Source organism: Cataglyphis hispanica, chromosome 20, assembly GCF_021464435.1.
Source record: "Cataglyphis hispanica isolate Lineage 1 chromosome 20, ULB_Chis1_1.0, whole genome shotgun sequence".
Classification (NCBI taxonomy): domain Eukaryota; kingdom Metazoa; phylum Arthropoda; class Insecta; order Hymenoptera; family Formicidae; genus Cataglyphis; species Cataglyphis hispanica.
In genome coordinates this window covers 764,210-784,926 of record NC_065973.1, presented here as the reverse complement: position 1 = coordinate 784,926, position 20,717 = coordinate 764,210, and the positions used below count along the sequence as shown (strand labels likewise).

The following is a 20,717-nucleotide window of genomic DNA, read 5'->3' as shown; positions in this document are numbered from 1 at the left end:
TGAGATGTCTATTTTATTTTGTTTTCACCCGCTCCGATATTCCGCTTTTAGTTATAACAAAAAACAATATAAAATTTTTTAATTTGATCAAATATAATTAGATTAGATAAGAAAAAGAGATAATTAAAAAAAATCTAAATTGCAGTTAAATAGAATCTGAGTTAAAGATAATATTACTTTAAATTAAGTAAGACAAGAACGAATTCGCGCGCAATTCATTTGCAGAAATGTGAGGAATTCATTAGAAACCACGAATGATGCAATGCGTATCAAGTCAATTATGCAAAACGGCTCGGTAGTGAGCTGTTCTGGCATGCTGGCTGGCTTCAATAATGACCGATCAATGTCAATTGTAGCTTCATTAATTTTCCTACTCTCGACTGTATTTGAGCTTCCGACCACATAAATTCGATCATGTAAATTGATATTGGCGCTGAATGAAATGAGCGTGGTTAGCGTTTGGTTTATTCAATGAACGCCTTTATCATAATTTATTTACTTAAATATACAATCTTGGAATAAAGATCTTTTCAACGAAAGGTGCAATTTTCGTTAATAAATACGAGACTTACACTTTCTTTGCATCATCCATTCTAATCGAGTATATTTGTCGAGCTGCTCGTGTCTATTTAATGTGAAAAGCTCTTCTTGCGGAGACTCTATGCAAAGCTCTCGACACGAAATCAATCTAATGTCGCCGAGCAACGGATAATCCAAACAAAGCTACCCTAAAGCCAGTTGCCATCTCTCCATCGCGGTGTCGTTCGATGGATGCGATGCCAATCGCGTCTGTTTGTTTTTATCATATATAAACATACAATTAATCACATAATCAGGCCGAATTAGAATTATCGCAATCGTATTACATCGTTGTTTTGAATTTCGGAAAGTCCAGAAAAAGACGTCTATTCGCAAGAATCCGTAAAAACACGTTAACAGTTTGAATGTGACAACTGATCGCTTATGTCTCTCATCGAGATAACTCGACAAGGTCTCTGCACATTCCTCGATTTTTAATTCTTACAATTAGATTTTTTCTTCTATAAAATACTTATGTATTTCAAATGTTGGCAATTTTTAAAAATTTCTGCAAATATAATCTTCAATTTTATTGCAAAGATCTTAATGGATTCTTTTTTACAGTTGCTTTGCCGTGTAAGAATATCATTAAAAATTCTTTTTTGATTTCAATTACCATTTTCGGTGTAGATTTATTTTGTAAGGCATATCAGTAATGATAATTTGAAGATTAAATTTATTAAGATTTAAATATTCGTCATTAAAATTTCTATTTTCTTGTATATATAATATTAATTTATCTTTCTAATTATTCAAAATATCATTCTTGTCTAAATATATTAACTATAAATAGTTTCGCAAAAAAAAATTAGACGATTAAACTTAGCGGCACAAATTGAGTCAATTTATTAATCTTGTTAGGTTTTTAGACTCGTCTGTGCGGTTTCACAGTGCCACTTCAGCATTACGTAGACGTTTACGAGCGTCTTTATGGTTCGGGAAGTACTCTGAATGTTGTTTGCTTTAAGCACTGCTATTTGAATGTACACAACGAGAAAGGAAGAATTATATATACTTGGACGATTGTTTCAGAGAAAAAGAATCGAGAGTTGGCTCTTCTTGATCATATGACAATTAGGAGCGTTATATTGTATTTTTTTAGATGTTCGCAAATATTAAGTAATTATTTCAGTAGTCGTAATCATGTTAGCGCACGTAATCCGTCACGTTCCTGCGAATTCTTGCAAAGATTCTCTCGCACGCTCATAGGGGAAAACAAAATACAACTGCGTTTTTTTATGCGCAGAATTCATCGAGCATCTGAAAACATTGAAATATTTCAAAGCAAATTGAGAAAAATATTAAATAAAAATGTATTTAATTAAAAAATATTGAAATTAAGAGAAATTGAAATGAAAAGGTAGTGCATTTAAATAAAAAAAAAAATTAAATATATAACGTATTAATATTTATACAACTTCTCTCCCTTTCTCTCTGTGTCTATTTAATAATTTTTATTAAAAAAATTTGACATATACACCTACAGCTGCTGCGTCAATTAGTAATAAATTAAAATACTTCAAAATACCTAATTTATGACACAGATGATTAGAATATATTAGAATAAAATTACTTTTAAATTTTATTAATTTTCTTTTTAATTCAGAATTTAGAATATAAATTGGATTTTTATCGTTTCGTTCTCTTTAACGTAATCTAAATTAAATATCATGACAGGAGAAATTAAAATAGACATGACGATATCTATTAAAAATTCTTTCATTTAATTTACTGAAACGTTATGAGCAAGCCATTTGCATCAAAGTGAACGTTACCGTAGCTGACTTTTTCCACCCACATAATCATGTGGCACGTAACTTAGGAATTTTCAATTTTTTCGTAGAGACCCGAGAATGTAAAATGTCAACCAATTTATGTAAAATAGTGCATGAAAGGAACAGTTTTTCTTCTAAAATGTTCACCGCTCAAAATAAACGAGTATGCAATTATGATTGCCGTAGTAGTCAAGTGCGTTGCGCGAATTATTGCCACGCAACAAGCTTGTTTTAGAGTTATGGAAAGCACAAAAAGAGAATCGTTGGGATTCAAAAATGCAATCGCGCGAAGTAATAGGTATGTACCGTGATCAAAGTCGCCTGTGTTTTACGTAATACGCTTTTTATTATTCACTTTATTAAACCTATTTTACACTCTCTCTATTCGCTTCTCTTTTTCTTATTAAATCTTTTATTAAAAACTTGACTCACATCTGTATATAATATATGTTCAAATTTTATCTATTTACAAAATTTTTTTTATCTGTATTATTTAAGCTTTATTTCCTCTTTTATTACATTTTTAATAGATATATTTTTATTATGATCTATTTTAATTTTATCAATGATTTCCTTTTGCCACGTTGGGAGTTGTTTTTTTTCTCTCAACATCGATAAAATAAATTTTAGAATACTGTATGCCATTCGCATTATTAAACAATGTAATCTAATCTCAGTTAATTATTATCGTAACGTTTTACACTTTTAATTGACTGTTTGGCAATTAATACGGCATATCGTCAATTTTGAAGGAGCGGCTGTTAATGATCACCAACCAACCTAGTATAATACAACAATCACGAGTGTGGAATTTGCCACTGAATAAGCGACATACTAATGCTTTAATAATTTATTATATATGCGCGGGCATTTAATTAGTTTCTCGGTTACATAGCTTGTCAGTAACACATATCTTGTACGAATAAATCTCGATTGCTATCTCAGGATGCATGTTTCTTTCGAAGAAACTATTAATGCTCGAGTTTCAAGTGGTTAAGATATATGCAAATTTATATGACCCTCTTAAGAATATAAATATTTTATCTTGATAGATTTCGCTATGATACAGGCATGTTGTAACTTTGTGAGAAGTAAAATATCATAATGTATCTAACCCAATACAATTTTATGGGTCTTCCTGCATTTTCTGTAAATTTTCCTTCATTATTATTTTATGATATTGATTTTGAAAATACTTATTGTAGAAATTTGTTTAATTAAGTTTTTGATTTTTTAAATTTGAATTAATTTTTCTCTTTTTTTCTCTTTATTATTTAATCGTCAAATCTAACTCGTTTATTTTATTATTATTTTCTCTAGCGAAAGAAAATCTGACATTTTTATGTCACATCGGTTTTCCTACACGTGCTTTCGGTCGCGAGGCGATTATCGATTGCGATGTCGTATCCATGTCATGTTGTTTCGAAATCATAACAATTCCGACGAGCAGCGATCCCATTCCAAGCAAATTTCCCTTTTAGAAAAATAGAGAACTCGATTGTTTTGGTACGGCCATTTCCCGAATAACGCGAGCACATTCATGCGAATACACACGATCTCACGCTATCTGTTCGATGAAGCGATTGCATGAATAATGAATGCAGCGCATGGTGCATTACGTAGCATACTCGCGTTGCATACTTTCTCTCCTCGTAATAAGTGTTTTTCTGCGATAGACAGTGTTTTCTTGGACACCGCCCACTGCACGTGCGCTGTCAAGCAATCTTGACACATTCTCTGTCGATTTAATATTTAATACATATTAATTATATATATATATATATATATATATATATATATATATATATATTGAAAGAACAGCTCTCTAATAATAATCATATTATAAATATTATAATTTCAATACCCGATTTTTAAATCAATTTTTTAGCGATTTTTAAGCATAAATTCCTTTACATATGCGCTTAAAAATATTTATTATTTTTAAATGCAAAAATATATTTTAAATGCAAAAATATATTTACCACATTTTTATAATAAAATAATAAAAAAATATATTAATGTATAAAATCAATATTATATTAAATATTTGTTCAGTAATATCACTTTAAACAAATAAAGAAGCTATTTTTTCTGACTTACCTTTTTATTTAATATAATTTTGTTTATAGAATTTTGCTATAAATTTATTCTTCTAAAAAATGAATAAAAATAAAAATTACAATGAGGTTTAATTAAGTCCAATATAAATCGATATAAAATCGAATACTTTTGCAAGTAGAAGCTTGATAGAAATGGAATTGCATATATATATACGTTTACTTATACTTTGTAACTATCTCAAGGAAGTATTTCTACGCAAACAGGGCTTCCTAATAGCGCGACTATAATTCATAGGTGAGCTCATGCCTTCCGATCTAACTGCATTCGTGCTCTATATCGTAATCATAATTGCTAATCATTTTGTTCATTTTAATTCATTTGCCATGATAAAATCAATCGCGTGCTGCGAAACCTGGATTTCACTTTGCGTAAATTAGAAGCGTAACAGAAACAGCTACGAAAACTATTTTAAGTTCATTTTTGTCTGCAAAAATTCAGTGTCATCGCGAAAATTGTCTGTTTTGTACCACAATCGTATAAATACAATGCAATTTAAAAAAAAAAAATAAAAAATTTAGAATGTACTATTTGCAGAAATATGTATAAAAATTTTGTAATATAATTGTTATACAATGTGTTATGTAATTTAATTTTTTATGTACGCAAGTGTACATATTATTATTTTTTTTTTTCCAGTATAAATTTGGAATTATTACTCGGTACGTGCGTGTACGATCAAATCGAATGGGTACGATGGTGTTGTACAAAGAACTGGAGGCCTATCATCAATGGTCGAAAGACATCGGTTGTCGTTCATTTCTCGCAGGCGCGTTATGCGTAGGTGTTATCGCGGATGGACAAATAGGAAAATTGACGTTCGAGTCGCCGTTATTTCTGTTGGTTCGACAAAGAAGTACGAGCACTACTGGGAAAATGTGAACGTATGGACAGCCGCTGTTGTCTGTACGACCCGACTCGGTATTCAGTGTCGTCAGTTCGATCCGGTCAGTGGGCCATTCAGCATGAACAACGAGCGCAGTGAGTTATATTTTTACGTCAGTCTATCTTTACTTAGCTTTTCTTTTCCGGTATATCAAATATATATATATATATATATATATATATATATATATATAATCTGCTAAAATTTTCGTGTCCCTCTATTTTACCAAAGTTAAAGTCGAGAAAAGTTTTTTTTACGTTGCGTTAATTTTTCTCTCTTTTATTATAATTATTAAGAAAATAATTATAACGGTAATAATAATAATTCATTTTTAATTTAATTAATTACTGTATTATATATATATATATATATATATATATATATATATATATAATTTTGGTTTTTTTTATTTGAAATATTTGAAATAAATCGGAAATGTGTGTAGCGAAGAATATAAAATCTTTGATATTGATATTAAAAAAAACTCAAGTTTTTATATTTTTAATATGTAACATTTATATTTAATTATCTTTCCCCCATCGCCTTTTAAATGTCTATTACATACATAGATGATTTAATTTTGATAACAAATAACAAAACCAGGCTATATAAAAATAGATACATTGTTGCATGTAAATGTAACGCTCAATAGTTTTATTATGTTATATTCTTTTGAAAAAAAAACATGCGATGTATGAATGTTTTTATTATGCGATATTTTTTGACATTTATTTTAGAACATTAGAATGAAAATATGTAACTATATTATAATTATTAATTTAAATATGCAAATTTAATAATTGTTCGAGATGATAAATACAATAATTAATTTAATAATTTTTTAATAGTTTACTGCATTAATTAGCTGCTATTACGACTTTTAAATTTTTATTTTTCTCAGAGGATGAAGGATCCGTTTACTCGGTCGGAAGTCAAAATCATTTGGTATCGATAAGATCCAAGCAAACGTAGTAAGTAAGAGATTGACAATTTTCTGGTTGATGCCGGTTTATTAAATCATTTTATTAAATTGAGAATATGCATTTACTCGCCGTAAAGAGATCAATTCGAGTCTCCGCCAGTCAGATTCGTCGTATTTCCAGCTTCAAGAAACGGTTTCAACTCTCCATCCTGTTGGTGATAATCCTGTGTCTCCTAGTGTTTGTCTTGTTTATAACAGTCCTGGTACTCGCAATACTTTGTAAGTTTTTATTTTCTTACATGTCGGGGTAATATAATGCAACTTCGAAAATTATGCATATAAGTAAAAATTAAAAATTCGTAAAAAATAACTTACAAATTAAAATAAATTGTACATAATTTTTTATTAAATTATTTAATTATTAAATATTTATTAAATTATATATATTATCACATAATGCAAATTGATAAAAGCAGCACAATATTTTCTTACGATATTCATTTTATGACTCAATGTTATACATAATGAGCAAAGTCAAGCAAAGTCCTTGTAAGTTAACATTCGATTAAAATTATAGTAGGTATAACTTGATAATAGATACGACAGTATACCGGAAATACTTGTTCATTTTTTTTTTCTTGCGAAAAAGTGACTCACCTTCATGCTTTAAATATTTTCTTTATTTGCTTGCAATTATATTAGACATTCTTGAATTATTAGACATTTAGTGTATGTTCGATCGTTATTGACATTATGTAAATATTTTAGCAAGAGAATGGCTATAAATAGTGTAGCAATTGATATCAAATTGTTTTATGAGACAACTACTTATCGCGTGTTTATCATTATTACTTGTGACAATCTATGACGCGTTTCACGTGAGGGTGTCGTATCTATAAATGAATTACTATGATATGTGTATACTTTCTCTAGAATCGTAGATATCTTTTTAATCATAATTTTTTTTCCAACAATCCGGATAATTTTTTCCTCGGCAAAAATATTGCGTTTTCGAATATTAAAAAAATTTAAAATAAATGATACAATTATATTAAAAAAATATTAAAAATATGCGATTTCTTTAAAATTGGCTTAAGGAAAGCTGTGGTGTGTATTAAAAAAACATTCAATACCATTGGAACATTCCGTATATCGATTATTTTTATTGCAGATGCGCATAGCGGCATGATGAAAATATGCGATAACGAAGATTGCGTGCGAATAGGTGAGGTCACAACATATAATTACTATCAATAAGAGAGATTATTTATACCGTCATATACTAAAAAAAAAAAATGGAAAAAAAGCTGCGCGAAACGATAAAGAGAGAATTTTATAGCAATCATCTTTCTGAAAACATATATTATTTATTTCTCTTTGTTCACTTAGCGGCTAGTTTGAAGGAATCTATGGACACCTCTGTAGATCCTTGCGATGATTTTTATCAGTGAGTAAATTATTGTTCTGCCGTGCATTATATGATGCACTTGTATGTGCAAAATTTTTAAGAATCATTCTTTATGTTACGCAAAATATCACACTCTCGCGTTTCACTTTCACTCGCTTGTATAAAGCACTGCGTGTGAATTAACGCGATTTCGCTCGAATAGCGTAATAATTAATAATAATATTTTTATTATTTTTTATTTATTTGTTAAATGTTTTTCCCCTCGACAGTTATTAAATTATTACACATTTTACATTTTTCTGCAAAACGCAAACTTCTTTTTTTTAGATATGCATGCGGCAGATGGCCGCAAGAGCATCCCATACCGGATTCCAGTTTGACGAATTCCTGGTTTAGTGAACGTAGCGATCGCATGTCCAGGAAAATCAGGGATCTGCTAAAGGTCAATATGTCCACCGGTGAGGTGCCCTGGGCGGTAATGCAAGCCAAAACGCTGTTCACCAGCTGCATGGACGTGCGTACGTTGCCGTTTTTGTCTAATTAGATAAATGTCAATCAAAAAATTATGATGAAAAAATTAAATGCTACAATGAGAAAGAATTTAATTAAGATATTTAATTTAATTAAGATATGTAAAACACAATACATATCAATAAATAATATATATTTAATAGTTTTATTAACGTTTTATATATATGTGTTTTTTTAATAAAAATATATATTTATTAGGTACGATAAATGAGCTCGATTTGTCTCCATTGTTTAATCTGTTGAAGTTACTGAATTTACCTTTAATACCCGCGGCTTTCACTAATGAAACAACTAATTATGTCGAGCAAATGGCTAGGGTGAAGAGAATTCTGGGGTTGGACATTTTCTTTGGCTTGAAAATCATGTCTGATCCGAGAAATAACAGCAACAACGTAATTTATTTCGACACTCCGGATCACACTAGTCCTTTTCCTAGGTATATATATTTTTATTTAAAAAATTTTTGACTTATTACTTTTAAATTCTCATTGTGTGCGGTAATGCTAATTAGTGCATTTATATACTATATAATTTTAATAATGTTATTTAATATTTAATTTTTATTTAATTTTAATTTAATATTGTATTTTTCTAATTGTAAAACAATTATACTCCAGACACCCTGTATATATATATATATATATATATATATATATATATATATATATATACACATATGTAAAACAATTATATACGTATATAAAATATTTTTTTAATAATAGTGATAAAGAATTGGAAAAACGGCTGCATATTATCAGATCGCGATTGCGAAAGTTGGAAGATCAAGATGATGAATTTATATTCACCGACAACGAGGATGCTGAATTAATTTACATGAGCGATGTTGTCAAGCAAGTTATCAGTAATAGCACTGTTAATGATTGCACTTCGGAAGATGAATTAAAAGTGTCGGTGGAGAAATTAAAGGAATTTATCGGAACGCTTTATGAAATTAGTAATTCGATTTACCACGTAAGAATATATTTTTTATTAAATTTTTAAATTAATTTAATTCTTTTTGTGGACAAAATTGTTGAATCAAATTTTAAAAGATGATTAAAAAAATAGTAATTATATCTAGTAATTTAATAAGTATAATTTTTGATAAATAATGCAAATTTTTTTTTTTAATATACAGTATTGACATCTTTTAAAAATAATATTTTGAATAATAACAATTTTGTGATAATAACATAATACTTTTTAAAAAGAGAGTAAAACTTAAAGAAAGAAAATCCTTCTTTTTTATTATCATATTTGTAACAAATGTTATTATAAACGTCTAGTTTGAAAAAATATTATATATTGTATTCAATTAAGAAAAAATAAATTTACTTTTTTTGCAGATGGTTCATGCAAATATAAATTACACTCTTTCCGAAGAAGATTTGAGCGACAAAGATTACATGTTGGTGGACGATCTCCAAAAATTAACGGACGAATATATCATGGAGATAAATTCATCTCTTACACCTCAACCGATTTGGCGATCTTTTGTTGAGTCACTTTTCGAGGGGATTGTCACGTTGGATCTCGATAACAAAGATAAAGTTCTTGTCGGCAATCTAGATTATTTGAAAGATGCAGCATTAATTCTCGCTGTTTTCGAGGAAGAAGCTCTAGGTGTGTATTCCTTGTACGTGTATTTTTACCAATTATTTATTAATTTTTAATTTAACTAATTAAATTTTAATTTTTGATTAATATTTGAGTTTGAGAAATTTACTTTTTAAAAGAGACCTGATATTTAATTTTGGATTTAGAAAGTTACGTTTGGTGGACCGTCGTAGATACCGTAGTGCCTCACTCTTCCGAGAAGCTTAGGAATATTTGGACCACGTACATAAATAAATTAATGGAAGTGGAGATAAAGGAATCCAAATCTTTGCACTGCGCGTCAACTGTCAATAAATTAATGGGTAATGATATAATAATTTTATTAAAAAAATTTCTAATTAATTTTTTTTATAAATAGTGTATTTGTAACATTTATTAAATTATAAACATAATTTCTTTCAAGTTAGATTTAATAAGTATAACAAAATTTTTATAATGCATTTTAAATATTTTTAACGAATGATATTCATTGATTTGCAGGAATGGCGGTATCATGGTTGTTCGTAGATCCGACATTCCATAGTAATAAAGGTCGTAAAGTTATGGAGATGTTGGAAGATATAAAAGAGGCATTCGCTTCGCTTGTCGTTAAAATGGATTGGATGGATCAATCGACGAAAATAGCAACGCTTGAAAAGAACCGAAAAATGCGTTCCGGAATCGGATTTCCCGAATGGCTTTTCGATGAAAAGCAGCTCGACGAGTATTACGAAGGCGTAAGATTTATATAATAATTCAAATCTTGTTTTGCATAAGAAATGCATATGAAAAAAAAAGAGTGAGCATTTTTATTTATTTTATTGTATAGTTTATAGTGTCAATTAATCTTTTTAAACTGTAAAAATTTAGTGTGTGTGTGTGTGTGTGTTAACTTTTTAAATCTATTGTTTATAATATTTGTAAAAAACAATATTGCGTAATATTGATTTGTTAATGTTTAGATAGATTTGTCTAAGACGAAGTATCTGGATAACATGATTCAAATCATTCGATTACAATGGAACTCTACATGGGCGAGCCTGCGCGATTATAATTTGAAGAATGAATCATAGTAAGTAGTTAAAGTTTAGCAAATTGTTTAGATAGAAAAAAAAAAATCAGCGGTAAAGTCCTATTTCTTTGCACGCTTCGCTTTGGATGATCAGCTGGGCGACCGATCCTATTGATGTAAATGCGTTCCATACCTTTCAAAATAATTATATAAGTATGCAATAACTTAATCCTCGTACAAAAGAAATTAATTAAAAAAAATAAAATAAAAATTTGAATACTTAGTTTCTTTTTAAATAAATAATTATTTTATTATTAAAAAAAAATATTTATTACAGCGTTAACAATATATAATTTAAAGACAGTTTTTTTTCATTGTTTTGCAAACATTTACTTATTATGCATTTATTAATATAAATCTTCTGTTCTTTTACTATGCAGCTGTACCTATCGGAATTCTGCAATTTCCATTCTATGAATTGGGTCTCGAGTAAGGATAAAAATAATTGTTTTATAATTATCTTTATAAATATAGAAAATATAAAGATTAAGAAGTATATAATAATTTTGTTAGATAAGTGTTTGTTAATCACACATTGCATAAAAAGGCCGGTAATTTTTTAAATAATAATTAAATTGCAGAGCTTTGAATTATGGCGCCATCGGTTCGGTACTTGGACATGAATTAACTCATGGATTCGACAATAGCGGCCGACATTATGACAGCGACGGAAATTTTCGAGAATGGTGGACCAACAAGACCATCTCGGAGTATACTAAAAGAACCCAATGCTTCATAAATCACTACAATACTTATTACGAGAACGAGGCAAGCATATTTTTGATATACCAGAAATATTATTAACAAAGTAATATGTTTATAAATTGTTCAGTATAAAAAAATAATTCCATAAAATTTAATTATAAGAGAAATAAAAAGAGTAATTGTTGAAAAATTAAAATTTCCATATATGTATATTTTTTCAATTTTTAAAATAAAATCATATACATATAATCTAAATATCATGTAAAAATAATTATATATTTTCTCTTTAAAATTTTATTTAATTTAAATTTATAATTTAATTTGATTTAAAAATTTTTAATTTGGTTTAATTCAATTTTTACATTTTTATTTTATGTTCAGAAAAAAACTTTAAAGCTTTTAGAATCATATTTTTAATATGCACGATTCTTACATGTATTCTCTTTTTCTATTATGAATTATATTCTATTTTATAATTATATTTTATATAATTACAATTATATTTTATATAAAGATTAACTTTTGTATTTTGTATTTGAAGAGTTGAATAAAGCGAGCATGTCTATAAGTTAAAAATATATCTCGCATAGATCAATGCTCACATCGATGGTGAACTGACCTTGGACGAAAACATTGCTGATAATGGAGGTGTTCGCGAGGCTTTCGTCGCTTATGGGATATGGAAGGCACGGCACGGTCAAGAACCTTTACTTCCGGGATTTACACAGCTCACTCACGAGCAGTTACTCTTTCTCGCCTTTGCACATGTAAGTTTCCAGCTACAATCTTAAGATAAAAACTTCAGATAATTTTATGACGCTTTCGATGGCCATAGTATTTAATGCGCAATATTTTATTGACGAAGAAAAAAGATTTAGTAATAGAATTCTGCGACAACCTAAGCAATTTTGCTCGTCTGACTCATATTCAAATTACTAATCATAAATTTTTAAGTCTCAATTCTTCAGTGATTAAGTAATCATCAGTTTGTAGAATACTAAAACTATATATATCCTACTCGCGTTACTGTAGATAACCTTCGCTGAAAAAACGGCTTTCATTTAAATGTCATCTCTCCATCCTTTGTGATAAATTAAGGATATTTAAAGACGGCGAGATTACACACACAATAAATCGTAATATTAAATTCAGTCACTGGCAATAAATTGTGACTGATATTTGATAATTTCGACTCTCCTGAATCTCATTATCATGTCTAAAGTTTAGACATCTCATTAAGATTTCTCGTCTAATTATAGCATATTGTTTCCTTTATCGATATTATCCTTCTTCTCTTATGGAATTTTAAATCCTTTTCGTCCCAAATAATTTTTCAAAAGTTATAAAATATTTATTTTTGATTTTAGGTATGGTGTGAATCTTACACTGCCACATCATTAAAGTGGATGCTGGAGGACTCTCACAGTCCTGCCCATGTAAGGCTTCAAGCGGTATTGAAAAATTCCAAAGAATTTAGCGCTGCTTGGAAGTGTCCCGTAGGATCGAATATGAATCCGTCGAAGAAATGTCATCTATGGTAGCGGAAGCAACTTTGGCGTACAAAAGGTAGCTTTGGTGAGCTTCGCTATTTAATTATTGTTGATCAATCAAATATTTATCATTCAAAAATACAAAGTTAGTAAAGCTCACGTGCAAAACACATGTGCCAGAGAGAAAGACAAGAGGAAAAAGAATATATGGCTATTTTCAGAGTATTAATTTAAACAATTAATTTTAAATTTCAATAATTAATTTAATCAAATCAAATAATGATATGCATATTTTTATTTGAAATGATAATATGATAGTCAATTCGATTCAGTAATACTCTGTAATATATAATGCTAGCGATTAAGCAAAAAAGATATGTTAATCAGATTAATATAATAGATATTGTCAATAAACTTGTACAATTTAGACTAAATTATAATGCAATTTTTTATAGTGTGGATAGAAATTTTTGTACGCTATTTAGATTAGCAATGAGAAAATTGATATTGACGTTTGCACGTGAGCCGCAATTGCTTTAATTATTGTTATTTTATTTTGTTGTCTAAATTTTTGTAAAGATTTGTTTTTGCGAAAACTTGCATATAATCTTGTACAATGATGTGCTAGAGATGTTTCATATTGTAATCGAATTAATGAGTGGTCCAATGTTTATAATAAAAGAATTTTATTTACTTAAAAAAATGTTCTTTAATTTTATATCTTTTGACATCATTCTGTTTTAAAAGATGTCAATTAAATCTTGTTATTTAAATCGTGTCGCGCCTCAAATTGCATTTATACGTTATACATATTTTAAATTATCGAATATCTCTTTTGTTTTATATTATGATATTTATTCGCATTTATTTACGATGAAAATAGAAATATTAATTTAATCAAGAAGTTTATTTATTTTTATTAAACAAAAAAGTTGGAAAGTGTCATTCAAAATTATAGACAAATTAAAACGAAGTAAATATAACACAATTAAATGTTAAAAGTTACATATTTTTTTAGAGGAATTATATAGAAAACTGACAGATTTAATAAAATAGTAAATTTATATTTATTTAAATATTAAAAAATTATTATTAACATTTTATTTAACTCTTGAATATGCATGCATTTTCTCCTAGCTCGCAAATGAATAATATAAATTTAAACTGGCTACTGTTTATCGAGACATAACTTAAAAATTTCTTCAAAAATTACTCAAAAGAAAAAGAATTTTTGAATTAATCGCAGATATTAAAAATATTTATCTCTTACATCTCTATATATTTAAGGATTAAATATCAATAAAAATGTTTAACTGTTGGAGGAAACGAACTCTTCAATCAATCTAACACTTTAGAAATAAATCCTGCGTCGAATAATTGCTTGACATTTCCACTGAGAAATTCCAGTGGTCTATTCAACGTCCATTATAAGATAAACATTTTAATAATTATAACCATTGGCATCGGTAGGTAGCACGTGTTGCTTGGTGGTGATGTGGGTGGCGGAGACGGAACAGCCAGCGCACGTGGTGGTGGGTTTAACCCCCGAATGTGTGGTTTGGTGAAGTCTAGCGTGATGCGTGATGACAGGTGCAGTCTTTGTGGTCTCGGTCTTCAGCGCCGGATTTTCGATTACAATCGAATCGGAGCTACTCGCCGTCTGTACATTACTGTTGCTGGCCGTGGACGGGGCAGGTGTCACCTGAGGGAACGATGGCAATGACGGGTTGAACGAAGAGATAAAAGACGGCAGCTCGAAGTTCTGGAAAGGATTCTGGAAATTCTCCAACGGGTTCTGGAAGCTTGGCAGATTGTTTATCACGCTCCCGAACGAAGACTGCACGTCCTCGAAGAAGCCCTTATTGTTAATCGGAGTGCTTGTTCTCGTGTCTAGTGTGTTTATGTGCTGCTGCTGAACGACCGGTACGTTGGTTCTGTAGTATTGGGGAACCGGGTATGCCACCGGACGGGGCACTTCTACAGCATACGGACGATTCACGGTCACCTGAACAGGCTGGGCTACGCGAACATAATAGGGCTTAGGAACTTCGACGGTATGGGGAACGGGGACGGGGTATGTTACGTGTTTGGTTACTGGTACCGGATACGGTTGAGGCACCTGTACATGCACGCGGTGATCCACAGTTCTCACCGGTATATTGCTATACGAGGAGTACGAGGAGTACGAGGGATACGAGGAGTAAAAGTAATTAGGAAAACTATCGAAAGAGGAAGTATAGGAAGGCAGGCTGCTTAAGCTGTGTTGGGATCCTGAAACAAAAAATATACATTATTTTTTACAAAATATTGTTTATATGATACAATTTTTATTAGGAACAAAATGAGTTTAGTAATAATAAAAATGTAACATAAAATATTACGGTAGATAAAGTTATTGGAAATTTATATTAGAATTTATAATAATTTATAACTTTGCTGTTCATCTGGCATTTTTGTCATAATTGCGAACAGTTTTTGATTGCAATATTATTTTGAGTTTACTTTTAATTTATAATTTAAAAAAATAATCAAACAGTTTCTTTCTCTAATCTTTTGAGAAACATTTAAACTATGAAAAAATTTTAAATACAGGTAAACAAAAAGCCAATTAATTTATTAATTTTTTAAAAATTTATATATATAAACTAGTTAAAAATATAATCTTTATTTGTTTATATAACCATCTATTTCAAATATCTTTTTTTCACTATTATTTATTGAGTTTTGATTATTTAATAAAAATTTTACGGTTTACGCTGGAAATAATAAAGAATTTTTAAAAAGTAAACAGAAATATGTAGATTTTTGATAAAAAATAAAAGGGAATCAACATCATATATGAAATTAGAGAAACTGTCTCTCTAATTGTATAACACAATTAATATTCAGGTCGAGCATACATTTGCATTTATCTCCGATGAAAGCAGAGCGAGTTATTCAAACTGACAAATAACAAGTGTTTTCGTATGTCATTTCGACATTAGTCAAGCATTAGAATATTTTTATGAGGCTTCTATAGACGACCTCGACGCGATAGGATGATTCGACTGTCACGGTCTCTAGAAACATCTAAAATCTTATGTAATCCTACGTGAACGTCCACGCGTGTTGCAAGAAACCAAACTTAGATTTTTCGGCAAGAACCATAAATTCTCGTTGCCGTCATAAATTTTCGATAGGTCTACGCTCACCTTGAGTCTCGACGTGAGACGTCGTAGTCTTTACTTGCGGCACGGAGACAGTCTCCTTGTGTACTACTGCTGGCTGTACATTTTGAACTTCGTGATGCACCTCAGGAACAGCGGACTTTACGTGTAAAGTCTCGACTTGAGGCTGGTTCTGGATGTTAGTCTGGAAAAAATTTAAATTACACAAAATGTTAACAAATATGTGACAAAGATACATCTATGAACAATAAATATATTCAACATAAAATGTAAATTGTTACGATATTAGAAGGCCTCAAAATTAAATTTATACTTTTTTTTTAATATTAAAATAATTTAAATTAAGTGAATAAGATAACAATAAATATTTAATAAGTTAATAAAAAAAATTAATAAAAAATGTGTATAATCAATTATATGTATATTCAATAAGTAAAATATATATTTTTAGTTAAATAAATTATTATTATTTAATTAATTATTGTACCTTTACGGAAGTTTCGTACGAAGTCTGTGGAACATGAACGTGTTCTTCGTGCTAAAAACAAAAGAGTGCATAAGCATACATAATATCATGTCCGATCTTTCAAAATTCAGTTTAATATCTGAATTCCCTCTATAAGGAATCATATAAGAAATTAAACTGAAATAATAATATATGTTATTAGCCGTATTTTGCAGGCTTCATATACGCTCAAGAATACAAGTATAGATAATGAGCAAAGCAAATGAATTATAATTCGAATTTTATAAAATTATATACAATTATACATACGTATGTATAATTTAAAATGTTAAATGATAATTATTTAAAAATTACTATATTCAAAAGTTAATAATTTCTTCTCTATTAATTTATTGGTTTCTATTTTTTATTATTTAAATTAAATATATATAATTATTTTTATTGTTATACAAGCATTTTACATATATGTAACCCAGAAAAAAGCCTATTTCATATATATATATATATATATATATATATATATATATATATATAAAGGCATATTTCATATATATTTATATATGGATTTTTTTTCCCGGGAAAATATATTTTATAAATATGTTATATAGCATTAAAGTAATGCTAATGTAACATTTGTTATATAACGTGTAATATTTCGGTTATATTGCTGTTATACTATTATAATCAGTAAATAACAAAGAAATATAACAGTTTTAAAACACAGTTATATTGTAGTTACAAAAAAAAATTATATAACATCAATATTAATAACGTATAACTTCTGTTATATTGTATGTTATTTCTAAGTTATATAATAGTTATATTCTGTGTTTGCTGGGATGCTAATAAGTATTAATTAATAAATTAATTAAATTTAGTAATACTATAAATTATTTATAGTTATTTGTTTTTATAGATATAATACTTTATACTTTTTTTCTTTTTATTCTGTTATTTATCAGAATTATTAAGCTGATTATAATCAGAATAATGCCTACCTGAGCAACATAAGAAGTGATGGGCGCTTCGACAGAAGGTGCTTGGTAGTCGACGTTTAAGTTGGTCTATAATCAATATGTGATGAAAAAGTATTTAAAAAATTCCGATTACATTAAATACTAGTTAGATTGTACTTGTAATATTAATTAATATTTTCTACGTATTCTTGAAAAAAATAATAAATTATTATTATTAATAAATATAAATTATTTTTATTATTATTAATATTATTAATAATTATTATTATTATTAATAAATATAAATTATTATTATTAATAAATATAAATTATAACATTAATCTTAATATTATGTACCGTTTAATCTTCTTATATTTATTTATTATACATTATGCTATAATAATACTTTAATACTTAATGAATTATTTTTGAATGACAGCAAGAAAAAAATTAATATCCTTTACTTTGTATATATTGCGTGCATTTGTTTAGAAAAGCGGGAAGAATTTTATTTTTAGACGGCTATTAAATAGTTGTTAGTTTATCATCAATAATATGTCTAGACTTCAAAACTTTTTATATGGTCTTGAAATGATATATAATTGATTACATATTAATGAGTAACCCAAAAAATAAGATGGATTGCGAAGACATATTGATCATTTTTGAAAGATATTAATTTGATGAGAAAAACTGCGGTATTTTTTGCAGAATTAATTTATGAACTTGTAGAAAGTAATGTTAAGTGGTTGCAAAAACATATGATTAATGTACCTTGATAACTGCATTTGATTTGTCATCAGTGGCAGGTTCTACGTAATTGTTAATCTGCAACGGAAAAATAAAGTCTAATTGGTATAATATATTACTCTGTATTGAATAATTAAATCTCATTAATCAAATCTCTCTCTATTAAATGTATTTAATGTAATGAATAAAAAAAAATAATTTTAATTAATTAAGAGATTATTAATAATTGTTGTGCGATTTTTTCTATTAAATCTTTTCTATTAAAGCTGTATTTACAGTAATTTAAATCCAAATTCAATCAACTTCGATAGATTTTCTAATTACCTGAGTGTCGGGTACCCCGTAAGAGGTGGCCGGCACCTGGACGACAGAATTTTGAACAGTGTCGCTGGACGTGGAATAATCAGGGCCTAAGGGCTTGCCGGGTTTATGGTTGGGCGGTCCGTAGGCCGTCAGAGATTGTACTTGGAACGAGTGGCCTTCTGTCTCTTCTGGAACTGTGACAGAACCTACGTAGCTACCGGCGGCTTTCGAGATCTGTACTTCGTTCTCGTGTTCATGATGCTGATGGTGGTGATGATGATAATCGGTTCCGTAGCGTGGATCTCCCGGCAGGATTTCTCTCTTCGGCTTGTCGGCCGGCGCTGCTAGAGCTGCCGCAAAGCAAATCTGAAAACATACAATTAGCATATTAATAAAGAAAATTTATAATTTAAAGAGAGAATATGTTATTATAGTTTGAAGAGTATATAATGTTTAGAGCAATATTCAAAAGATTGAAGGGAATATATTATTGTAGAGATAATAGACATAAGTGACGTTTGTATTATTTTATATATTACTTATTATTATATTTATTAAATTTGTTATATTATTTATTATATTGCCTTATATAGTTGTGGACAAGCTAGACTAGATCATCTTTATTTATATAGTCTTGACGCAATTTTGCACCGGTCTCGGCAATTAAATTTGAATATTATGAAATCGATTCAAGTTCCATGCATTTTAATGAATTATTCAAGAATTCATCGAATTCAAATTCTACGTGTCGTGACAATTAATCGACAATTTTATCTTTAACATTTAAAAAAAATTTCCTTCAATAAATGGATTTAATATTATAATTATTACAATACTTAGTTTTATTAGAGAACATATATATAGAGAGAGAATGTTTGACTTTTTAAAGATGAAATGTCATGATAATGATAATTGTTACGAACTAAGCTACTTTATAAATATTATTAAAAAAAAAAAAAAAATTGATATTAAAATTTTTATTATATGCTATATGCAAAAAAAAATTTTATTTTTTACTCTCTTCCTCTCCTATATCTCTTTTAAAATATTTTAATAGCTGTTATTAAACACAATATTAAATTTTAATTTAACTTAATTCACTTAATTAATTTAATCACAATGCGCTGGTCATTGTCACTAAATCACTTAAAAAGAAGACACCTTCAATCGCGGGGTTGAGACAATATCACGGAAGTAAGGCGGTCTCTTACCACAAACGTGATCAGAAGGAGCTTCATGTTAGCCGTGTGGTGTCAGGGCGATGAGTTGAGCATCTGCCCGGAGACATTTCGACCTTTTATACTCCGGAGTCTGTGGTCCTTCTCCTCTTCCTCCCGAACGATCTTCCTCTGCGTGTCGCAATTCGGCGTGGCATTGGCAGAACTAGATTTTTTTAATTGACTGGACCAACTTCTCTCGCTCGCTGCTTTCCGAAATCATTGAATAGAGAACGTCGGGTGTATTATGGTAATAGTGGTGATGGTGTCGTTGCCTACAAAACGCCATCCCATTGTTCCATCCCTGTAAGAAAGACACTTCAACGAGAGTCTTCACTTTCGGCTGGAACCTTCGAAAAAAGAAAAAAAAGATCCACGTAATAAAGATGATAATTTATGCAAACACTTTGCACACCAATTCCATTTCGCGGATTTTTGTAAGTCTGTTAGTCTTTTGCTTCTTCCTGTATTTTTTCCTCTTCTCTTTCTCTCGTTTTTCTGTCTTTCTCAAAATGCGATTGAAATGCTCGTCCATCTCACTCACCGTTATCGCCCAGCAGAAGCGTGGGAGGCTTTTAAAAGATAATATCGAATGAACGGCGAATTTTCGTAAGATTTAATGGACCGTATTACATCTCGATCGCGAGAAGAGATTTCTACATTAACCCTTTGATCGAACGCGCTGATGTATTTTTCTTGTCGCCTTAATGAATGCTGTTACTCTCTTAACGGTTTAATATACTTTATAATCATTCTATGTATCTGGCTAAGTGATT

The 20,717-nt window shown here is 29.1% G+C and overlaps 2 protein-coding genes across 3 annotated transcripts; one reads left to right on the top strand and one right to left on the bottom strand.

Annotated features, from left to right (window-relative positions):
• Positions 1 to 4,972: 4,972 nt before the first annotated feature.
• Positions 4,973 to 14,679, top strand: LOC126857002 (endothelin-converting enzyme homolog). Of its 2 annotated transcripts, XM_050606061.1 has the most exons (18): positions 4,973 to 5,453; positions 6,260 to 6,329; positions 6,462 to 6,559; positions 7,452 to 7,505; positions 7,670 to 7,727; positions 8,016 to 8,206; positions 8,418 to 8,655; positions 8,942 to 9,191; positions 9,566 to 9,842; positions 9,983 to 10,138; positions 10,317 to 10,552; positions 10,778 to 10,887; positions 10,982 to 11,040; positions 11,268 to 11,316; positions 11,469 to 11,655; positions 12,183 to 12,359; positions 12,960 to 13,167; positions 14,553 to 14,679. In XM_050606061.1, exons 1-17 carry the CDS (start codon positions 5,204 to 5,206, stop codon positions 13,131 to 13,133), a joined length of 2,634 nt encoding a protein of 877 aa, XP_050462018.1. In that variant the 5' UTR covers positions 4,973 to 5,203; the 3' UTR covers positions 13,134 to 13,167; positions 14,553 to 14,679. The 2 variants fall into 2 exon arrangements, with proteins under 2 accessions (XP_050462018.1, XP_050462016.1); XM_050606059.1 differs by lacking the exon at positions 14,553 to 14,679 and having other exon boundaries at positions 4,974 to 5,453; positions 12,960 to 13,785.
• Positions 14,062 to 20,048, bottom strand: LOC126857009 (uncharacterized). The gene is made up of 7 exons (XM_050606071.1): positions 19,936 to 20,048; positions 18,746 to 19,090; positions 18,446 to 18,499; positions 17,714 to 17,779; positions 16,737 to 16,787; positions 16,274 to 16,433; positions 14,062 to 15,353 (listed from the first exon to the last, which is right to left on the bottom strand). The coding sequence occupies exons 1-7, from the start codon at positions 19,960 to 19,962 to the stop codon at positions 14,524 to 14,526; spliced, it is 1,533 nt and encodes a 510-aa protein (XP_050462028.1). The 5' UTR covers positions 19,963 to 20,048; the 3' UTR covers positions 14,062 to 14,523.
• Between the last annotated feature and the right edge of the window lie 669 nt (positions 20,049 to 20,717).

Bases quoted from the DNA above. Each gene is read 5' to 3' on its own strand.
- LOC126857009 (XM_050606071.1), bottom strand. From the start codon at position 19,962: ATGAAGCTCCTTCTGATCACGTTTGTG. The intron at 18,500-18,745 runs GTAATTAGAAAA...TTTCCGTTGCAG, and splicing joins ACGGGGTACCCGACACTCAG to ATTAACAATTACGTAGAACC. The intron at 17,780-18,445 runs GTACATTAATCA...TATTGATTATAG, and splicing joins AATCAAATGCAGTTATCAAG to ACCAACTTAAACGTCGACTA.
- LOC126857002 (XM_050606061.1), top strand. From the start codon at position 5,204: ATGGTCGAAAGACATCGGTTGTCGTTCATTTCTCGCAGGCGCGTTATG. The intron at 5,454-6,259 runs GTGAGTTATATT...TATTTTTCTCAG, and splicing joins CAGCATGAACAACGAGCGCA to AGGATGAAGGATCCGTTTAC. The intron at 6,330-6,461 runs GTAAGTAAGAGA...TCGTATTTCCAG, and splicing joins ATAAGATCCAAGCAAACGTA to CTTCAAGAAACGGTTTCAAC.